We start from the raw sequence: 9,908 nt of genomic DNA on the forward strand, positions 1-9,908 counted from the left end.
CTTTGTAGTGCATGTTGTGTGGGAAAGATGTTTATAGTTTTTGATCACTTTGTTTTGATCTTGAAATCACATGCCTTTGATTGTTGGACTTGATCTTTTTGAGAAAGGCATAAATAACCATCTTACCACTGTTTATTAGCCAATCATGAACACCTTAGTGCATATCGTAAGATTTTGTGCTCGAAAAAGTGTAGCACATGCACAAAAAGAACATAAGGTGTAGCCTCGATTTAAATGATAAAATTGGTGTGTACATTATTGGACTATAATTAAATCAATCAAATAAAATTGGTGTGTACATTATCCCAGCTATTTTAATAAGTTTCTAATCAATTAAAATTGGTGTGTACAATATGAGGCAAATCAAGAAACTTACATGATTGCAAGTTTTTATTCTAGGAGATGTAGGAGTTATATGATGTAACTCTTTAGGTGATAATCTCTCTCAAATTATATGTGATGAATTTTGTAGACTTTGCGCTTGATTTCTATTTACATATCACCTCACACGTATCTCAAGCTTTTGCTAGTTGCACACACTACACAAGTTACTCTTTGCTAAACTTTGTACATGTTATGGTGTGTGATTTTGGTTTGGCCAACCAAGTTTGAAAATTCCTTGAGTTTTATGCAAAACATGTTTGTAGCTTGAGAATTTAAGGAAAATTGATTGAAAATCTTAATTTTAGAAAATCTGAGTTCAAAACAAGTGTTTTTGAAAAGCATTTCATCTCATACTCATGCACGTTATTCATAATATTCAATGCTTTGAGGAGTTGTTGTAGAAAATTACTCTGTTTTTCAGAAATTGTGATTTCTAGATTTTCGATCGATCAAACCTGTTTTTCAACTGATCGAAAATGCGATTGAAATTATTGGTCAGCTTATGTCTATTTCGACCAATCAAACCTAATTTTCGATCGATCGAAAATCGTATGGAGAGTTTTTTTAAAAACATTAGCTTTTCACGTGTTCATCACTATTTCAACTTTTTCAAAAGCTTTTCTCTCTCTATCCGATCGGTCAAGGCTACCAATCAAGTTTTTTGTTGTTTTCCTCCAATCTTTTTGCAAGGTTTTTCTCTCCCAAGGCCGTTAAGACCATTTTACCCTTCCTTTTTCATTTATTTTCAAGTTTCATGCATTTCTTTGGGAAATTTTGAACCTATGCATAATTAGGGTTTTTGATGATTCAAGCCTTATTTCTTGAAATTGATCAATGGGTTTTTGTTGGGGGATGTTATAAACATGATCTATGGTGTTTAATTTGATCAATTTGATGTATTATGAGAAATTGAAAATTCTAGGGCTTGAAACTACCCGATTTTGGGATTTTGTTAAATTGAGTTTAATTGATAAAATTGACTTGTTGGATTGATTAATTTGATCATTATAAACTGTTTTCTAACTTGTGTGATGATCAATTGGTCAATTTAGTACAAATTGAACAAGTGGTTTTTCAAAAATTTGGGGTTTTTAGTATAAACTCTATGCTCAAGCCAATTTTGTGATTCTAAACTTAAATTGAACTTGTTATCACTACCTTAGAGCATGCATTATGACATTTATCTGTTCATGCATAATATAGATTGTTATTTCTATATTTTTTTGTGCTAACTTGCAATCTGCCCTTAGTTTTTCTTTTTAATCTTTTTGGTTCTGTCCTTGTATCTTGTCCTTACCTTAGCACCATGCCTAGGAATACTAGAGCCCATAGGAGACCCTCCTCTTCTTCTGCTCCTTCCTCTGTGGGCACTTTGTTTCCGAGTGAGAAAAACCGAGAGTTTTATAAGTCTCTAAACCTTAAGAGAAAGATTTGGGCTGAGCGTAAGGTCTTGTTAGATGAGCTTGATCCTGCCATTAGGGCAAACTTTGAGCGTCGGGGCTGGTTACCACTTTTGGATATTGATTATCCTCCTCCTATTACCCTAATTAGAGAGTTCTACTCGAACCTCTCTTTCCACATCTATGATTCCATCACTTTGGCAAAGAGTTGGATATGAGGTGTAGAGTACACCATTATTCCTATGGTAGTGGCTGATGCTCTTGGGGTACCTGTGGTCCAGCACCCTGTCTATCCCTATGATGAGTCTCCTCCCTTGGGCGACATCATGTCTTACTTCACTGGGTCTTCTATCTGGTGGGGTTATGATCCTTTGATCACTTCTGCTGAGCTCACTGAGACTACCTATCTTTTCTTTAAGATAGCGTGTCATTCCTTGTGGCCTATCATTCATCTGCACACCATTCTTTTGGAGCAATGTGCATTTTTGTATGCTCTTGTTATAGATGCTCCTATTAGTTTTCCTCATCCGTTTCTTCGTTCTTTGAACGAAGTTTATAGGAGTTCCTCTACCGCTCATACACTTTTTCATCCTGTTTTCATTCATAGGATTTTGTTATTTTTAGGTTTAGATGACTTCCCCGCTTCTGAGCCTGTACACATTCTTGCTCCCATAGGTGCCACTTTTCTTAGGCATAGGGCTGCTCAGATGAGAGAGACCTCTAAACACCCTTGTGTTGAGCCTTTTGGTATCGCACCCCCTCCCTCTTCTACAAGTACTACTTTTGGTGAGGCGTCTGCTAATCCTGTTGGTGCTGCTGTTGCTACTGTTCCTCCACCATCTACTTCAGATGACTTTGACATTCAATGTACTTTGGAGACTATCATGACCATTAAGGCGGCTCATGGTTAGATTTTGGTGGACATGCTTGATGAGCTCTGTGCTTTGCGAGCAAATTTGGTGCATCTTCGATGTTCGCCTTTGCCACCTCCTTTTGATAATGGATTCTAATTGCCCTTTGGCATTCCGTCACAAAAAGGGGAAGTAGTTTTGGACACTTCTAGAGATTCTTTGTTGTTAAGGGGAGATTTTTGTTTGTTGGAGCTTGTGGAGTTTAGATTGTATCTAGTTGCTTCACTGTGTATGTATTCTTTTTGGCTCTTGATGTATTGTTTTTGGGCTATTCATGTTAGGGGGAGATACATTGTTATCTATGTTTCTTGTTTCACTACTCATTGATTTATATTTATTAGTTATTCATGTATATGTCTTTGTTTTGTGTTTTGTGAAGTCAAGAATTTATTTTTGTTTTACTTGTATTTTCCACACATGCATTTATGTGTTTGTTGAGTATTTCAAGAAATATACAGGTTGATTCAATCGTGCTGCTGTCTATACTTGCAACTAATGGATAGTAGTTAGGTTGGATTATTTTGTAATGGGCATTATTTTTGTAAAGGGCTTTTACTTGTAACTTTGTGTGTTTTGTCACGGATTGCCAAAAGGGGAGTTTGTTAAGTTTTAAGTACTTAGGAACTAATGTATTAGAACTCTAATTTGTATTGTTGGCAAACCATGATCAAAACAGGTTGTTAGTCTTGTTTTAGACTTGCTCAAAGTATGTCTTTTATGTAAAGTTGGAATCGAGTTAACTGTAGAATTGAGTGGGCAATTCTGACTGACTTGATCGATCGAGAATTAGACTCGACCGATCGAAAGTCAAGCAAAATGTTTTTTCTGTAGAATTTCCAACTCAGCCTTAAGCCCATATGACGTAGAGGATTTTATGTTTTGCCCTAAGTATAAAAGGGGAACCCTAGCCACGTTTTAGAAGTTGCTCTTTTGTTGTGTGTGTGAATATCTTGTGAAATCTAAGAGATGGTTGCCTTCACACATGCTTAGGATTATCAAGAAGGAGATTTCATTAAAGAGCCTGATGATCATTCAGTTGCCGCACTAAAGAGCTTAAAGATACACAAGCGGGAGTGCTTGTACTTGCTGGAGAATCCAAGAAAGAAGGAATCCGTGGTCTCAAAGCTTACACGTGGTCGTGTCAGTAAGTTTTCTACATGAGGTAGCAATAGGATGTTAGTGGTCTAAGTTGTTATTGTAAAATTTTGATTCTTTCATAGTGGGTTCAATTTACCTAGAGGATAGTTAGGTTAAATCCTTCCCAGGTTTTTTACCGATTTGGTTTTCCTGAGTGATCATATCTTTATGTTCTTTATATTCCGCACTTTACATTGATATGATTATATGATTGTGTTAACTTAGATTTATTTAATCTGGACTAAGTAATCACTTGGCTTGTTAACTAGGTTAATCCATTTATGTTTTAAGGGGTCTAAAAGCAAACAGAATCCAAAAATAGAAATTGAAATCTCATATTAAGAATTGGACAAAGATAAACATTTATAAAAAGAAAATAAATTATACCTAGCAAAAGCTTTACCAGTCAATCCCACTCACAAACCCTTTTCCAAATCAATTTCGCACACCACCTTTGCCAAAATCTCTTAGCCAAACCCAAACGCCAACCATTTCAAAACAAAAAAGAATTCCAATGAATAGTAAAAAAATGTTGGGTATTTGTTTATGTAGCTAGACTAAGAGGTAGATAAACTTAAGGACTGCATGATACACAACTTAAAAGATGATCTCGATCAGTAGATTCATAATCAAAACCTTGCTGCTAAAGTCCTCAACATCCCCAACGATGAGTGGCAGAAGTCTGGTGATGTTTTCGATAGCCGTACGGTACAAACTCTACATCTTCCTTTTGGGTCACTAGGTCTCTATCTTGGTCTATGTATAGATCTAGCATAGAAGACTTTGAGGGCCTTGCCCAACCTACTTGGGCCGTTGTATGTGGTGACCTCATCAAGCTAAGGCACGGTCAATTGGAATGAACATGAGATGTTGAGAAAGTAAGACCTTGTCTAAGAGATAACTTGCAGTAGATCTAAGAGAAGGAAAGAGAAAAGGTAAATTTGGGAAAAATAATAATAAATAAGGGTATTGAGGGAAAAAAAAAATTAATTCAATTAATTTTAGACATTTTTTAAAAAAAATTTAAAATTTTCTTTTGTTATTACTTATTAGTTACATAAAATAATTAAATTCAAGTGGCATAATTTAATTGGATCAACTAGTATATGTGATGATTTTAGGTGTTATTTAATGGCCACATTAACATGGGTATAGGTATAAGGGGTAGAAGGGCTCTCAATCAAAACGATAAGTAACACTAAGATGGTGTAATTTGCAATTTAATCTAATAATAATACTATGCATATAATATATGTATAATATTTCTCATAATATATGACTCTCACATAGTTAGAGGACAAAATTGGAAAATGTCCCGTTTGAGCAAAAAAAGCAGCATTATGCCCTCATTTCCAAACTAAATAGGGAAATGCCCCTCTTTTGTAACTCGATTTTCTCAAAATCGAGTTATTAAAAAAAAAAAAATTCTGGAGCCTTATAGCGGCGTTTTTAAGGACCTATAGTGACATTTTCAGGACCTATAGTAACGTTTTGTAACTCGGCTTCCATAAAATCGAGTTATAGGCAATTTTTTTTAATTTTTTTTACCTATAACTCAATTTCATATAAATCGAGTTAAAAAACGTCACTATAGGTCCTAAAAAGGTCACTATAGGCTCTTAAAAAACGTCGCTATAGGGCCAAAATCGATTTTGAGAAACTCAATTTTCAAAAGAGGGGCATTTTCCTATTTAGTTTGGAAAAGAGGGCATAATGCTGCTTTTTTTGCTCAAACGGGACATTTCCCAATTTTGTCCCATAGTTAGAAGACCCACATGTTGTGATAAAGATAATGCATTTTAATGGATAGACAAGATATGTTCTACATTCATTGATGTATAAACTATTAAAGAGTAATATTTATAAAGGAGGCTGTGAAAGAAAATCAATATGATATTCATTTGCAAGTTTATTCTTCTCACCACTCTTAGTCTAGGATAAAGTTCTGAAAAGAAAAAAAAAAAGGACATCATCGATGAGTGTAAAAACAAGAAACTACAAAATTACCACTACTAAATATATCATCCCCTAAGATTATCTTCCATTATCAAAGTCCAATATTACATGGTCTTTGACACTATCATATACACCAGTGCTTTAATTCCTAACATCATAATTGCTAGAATTTGATGTCTCAGCAAGCAAGTGCTCAATCTCATCAAAGTTCGAATCAAAATTGACCCACGAATGCTTCTCCATCTTTCGTAAACCCTCCAATTCTGTTGCTACTTCCTTCATAGTAGGTCTATCCTCCCCTTTCAATTTTAAGCACTTCTTTGCAAGAATTGCCACTTCCTTCAATTGCTCAGCATTGCCTTCTTTTGCTATATGTTTCCCAAGAACTTCAAACAATCTATTCTCTTTCATAGAAAGGAGAAAATACGTAACTAGACTTCTCTCCACCTCGGGCTTATCAAATGAAAGTGCCTTTCTCCCTGTCAATAGCTCTACAAGGACCACTCCAAAGCTATAAACATCACTTTTCTCAGTCAATTGACTTGTGTGCAAGTATTCTGGGTCTAGTTATCCAATAGTTCCCTGCACCATTGTTGCTACTTCTGTTTGGTCTAGTGGGATCAATCTCGAAGCTCCAAAATCTGATACCTTTGCTGTGTAACTACTATCAAGCAAAATGTTTGAAGACTTGACATCTCTATGGATTATAGGTGTAGAAGCTGCAGAGTGCAAATATGATAGTGCTTCCGCTGTTTCTATAGCTATCCTAAGACAAATTTCCCATGATAAAGTGGACACCTAGCTTTCATTATGTATGTACTCAAATAGGGTGCCATTAGGTACGAATTCATAGACCAGTAAAGGAACTGATGTCTCCAAACAACAACCCAATAGTTTAACCACATTCCTATGATTAATTTGGGAGAGTACAACTACCTCATTGATGAATTGCTCAATTTGGCTTTGATCCATCATTTTGGATTTCTTGATGGCCACAATACGATTATCTGATAAAAGCCCTTTATAAACAGTACCAAACCCTCCTCGGCCAATGATTAGAGTTTCGTCATAATTATTGGTGGCCTTCTTAAGCTCTTCTATGGTGAAGATTTTGGCAGTTTCAGTTGAATTTCCTTGTCTAGAAAGTTGGTATTGTAACGCTAACCCACCATTTTGCTTGAAGAACTTTTCTTTAAGTTTGATAAGATTTCTTTGCTTAATTATCAAGTACAGCCAAGAGCAGCAGACAAACATGACTATCAAGCCTATGCCAGCACCTACAATTGAAATAAATAGAATATTAATAATTGACTATTGAATTCAAACTATTTTAATTTTATAGAGCAAACACGAAAATCAACTTGGATTACAAGAAAGGTTGATTTTCTACTTTTCAATGTTTTCATACCCCACAAAGACAATAAAGTTGTGGAATTTTTTTTGTTTCAAAAAATTTGGACTACACTTTTTGTGACACTGAGTTGGTAAAGTCTCAAATATCCATGTACTTGGAGAATGGAGACTAAAGATAAAGTTTAAACAAGGGTAACTAAGAGTCTGTTTGGTTGTGTTGTTTAAATAACAGTGTCGTTGTTTAAACAATACAACACGTATTTTTACAATGCTTAAATAACATTACCAAATGGGCCCTAAGTTGTATGACCACATTAAAGAGTCATTTTCTATATTTTATACCAATCAAAGACAATCAAGTTTTGGAATTTTTTCATTCACTAAATTTAGTCGACGGACTTTTTGTGATGTTGAATTGATAAAGTCTCTATTAAAAATATATTAATTCCAAAAACATAGGTCCCACGTAAAATAGAGTAATACACGTACCATGAGAGTTAGTTTTCTTTTTTCTTTTCTTTTTGGAGAAACGTAACTCTATTTTATGCTTTTATGTTTATAATATTTTTTATATCTCTTTCAACTAATTTAACAATTTCAATTACAGATGAACCTGGAGAAGCGGACCTTAGAAAAAGTTTTAACAAGTTCTAGGTTTTTTTCCCCCATACCAACCATGGCATTTTTTTCAGGACCAAAAAAAGCCTCCCCGTCCGGATGGTATCCCCCGATGCACGAGCAACGATAACTTCCGGGTTCATTAATACAATCTTGATTGCTTTTGCAGTTATTGAGGTCTTTAAAAACACATTCGTTAATGTCTGTAATTGTAAAAAAAAATAAAAAATTTAAAAAAAAATCAATTAAAAGTAGCTGAGATGTACAATAACCAAAAGCAATGACAGACTATTGAAACCAAAATGAAACGTGGAACGTATTGTAACATAATATATATGTTAGAAATTTGTTAAAAATGTGTTTGACTGTTTTTCTTTCCTTAATTGTTCCTGAAAAATTTTTCTATACCTAGATATGTAAGTAAATTGAATATATACCTTGGCAACCGTCTTTGAGGTATGGATTCCCTTCGTAACCTTGCTTGCAGTTGCAACGGTACCCAGAACCGTTGTTGTGATCAGAACAATTGCTATTTGCTCCACATATGAAATTCCCTTTGTTCCGAGCAACTTCACACGTCTCGTTACCAATTGCCCAATCAAGAACCATTGGAAGGGTTCTATTGTTTTGTAGACTGGTTAGATAGGCTGAGGAGAAATTGAACTTGTCTCTTTGGATAATAAAGGCAAAGCTGCATGGATTGAAATACCAGACCTCTTTGTGGCTCTTAAAGCTATATGCTGCAAAATTAATATTTTTCAAACCTTCAGGAATATCTATCTGGCAACACCCAATCCCAGAGCAAATCCCATTTACTATATTGTGTGTGTTATTACATTTGGAGAGGCAGCCGATGGAAAACGGTTCATCGTTGAGAATACCATTAAGGTATGCGTAAGTGTCACAGCCAACGGCCACGAACTTGTTTTTGGTGATGGAAACTGTGAAACTAGGGACCTTGAGACGTGGTTTCGTGTTGATTTCCAGAGGCGTACCCAACTGGTTGTAACAGTCAATGGCGTTATACATCAGAATATCCATCTCTCCTTCGATGGAAATGTTTGTAACGTTGAGGTTTCCGGTCATTGGTTGAGGTTGGCCGTACGAGTTGCTACAGTCAATAAAAAAGTCTCTACTTTCTTTCCGGTAACAACCTTCAGTTGTGCCAAAGGGATATGGAATTTTTACACCCCCACAGCTATCGGAGCAGTTAGGCAAGGCTAACGGATATGCTATTGCTGCGGCTGCCATTATTGTTGTTAACATCACACCAACCCAGGTGACTTGCACAAGCATCGAATGGAAAGCCCCACTATTTTCCCAGATGAGCGTCTGAGATTAGAGTCTTGGAAGTTGGTACGTATCAGCTTTTAAGACGGACATTTTAAAAGCGCTCACCGCAGAGAGAATTTGTAAGACTATAAAAAAAAAAAAATTTGGGTGAGGCTTAGATTTGGATCCATCAAGGTGGTAATATGACACGTATTATAATATTAATAAATCCAATATAATTGGAGACTGAACACAAACCTCACCAAAAAATTTTCATAATTTTCTACTACCGTTGTAATATGGCAGAATATGATTGGTTGCACAAAATTCCTCACCGCGTAAAGACAATGATTGGTGGCACAAAATTCCTCACCGCGTAAAGAGAAGACCTATTAACTACGCGAGTCTTGAATCTTGATGTGTATTTTTATGGACCAGATCCTTCACCTCAAAGGTAGACCATAAAGTAATCCTTTGACTTTTTTTAAAAAAACTTGATACCAAAAAAAAAAAAAAAAATTAAGGTAGACGTTGACTTTGACAAAGTCTAAATTAAAATTATACTTACTTAAGTAATACACCGAAGCACTAATTAAACTTTTTTTTTTTTTAAGTATAATTCACGAAGTTGCCTATTAGGGTTAATTGCACGAGGGAATCTATATGTGCACACCCAAATTATTAAAACTTATAATCATTAATCAAATTTTAACAAAGACTACGTCACATCTAAAAAGAAAAAAAGATTTAAGAGTGTTTCAAATCATATAAAAATGTAGCTTAAATCTCCATAAAAAAATAAATAAATAAATAAATAAAAAGTAGCTTATATCAGGTTTTAGCTTCTTCTTCTCTTTTTTTTTTTTTTTTTTTTTTT

General features: G+C 34.9%; 2 protein-coding genes across 2 annotated transcripts in view; both read right to left on the minus strand.

Moving 5' to 3' along the window:
- Positions 1 to 5,707: 5,707 nt before the first annotated feature.
- Positions 5,708 to 9,908, minus strand: part of LOC136061124 (wall-associated receptor kinase 2-like) — a 27,183-nt gene continuing 22,982 nt past the window's right edge. Inside the window, exon 3 of the mRNA XM_065767298.1 lies at positions 5,708 to 7,065. Coding sequence (XP_065623370.1) covers positions 6,587 to 7,065 — 479 coding nt within the window. The 3' untranslated portion in view covers positions 5,708 to 6,586. The remainder of the gene's footprint in view (positions 7,066 to 9,908) is intronic.
- LOC112005525 (wall-associated receptor kinase 2-like) lies at positions 7,739 to 9,206 on the minus strand. Its single transcript, XM_065767299.1, has 2 exons — positions 8,197 to 9,206; positions 7,739 to 7,962 (listed from the first exon to the last, which is right to left on the minus strand). The coding sequence occupies exons 1-2, from the start codon at positions 9,053 to 9,055 to the stop codon at positions 7,739 to 7,741; spliced, it is 1,083 nt and encodes a 360-aa protein (XP_065623371.1). The 5' UTR covers positions 9,056 to 9,206.

The sequence above is a fragment of the Quercus suber genome, unplaced genomic scaffold, assembly GCF_002906115.3.
Source record: "Quercus suber isolate HL8 unplaced genomic scaffold, Cork oak 2.0 scaffold_791, whole genome shotgun sequence".
In the NCBI taxonomy this organism is placed as follows: domain Eukaryota; kingdom Viridiplantae; phylum Streptophyta; class Magnoliopsida; order Fagales; family Fagaceae; genus Quercus; species Quercus suber.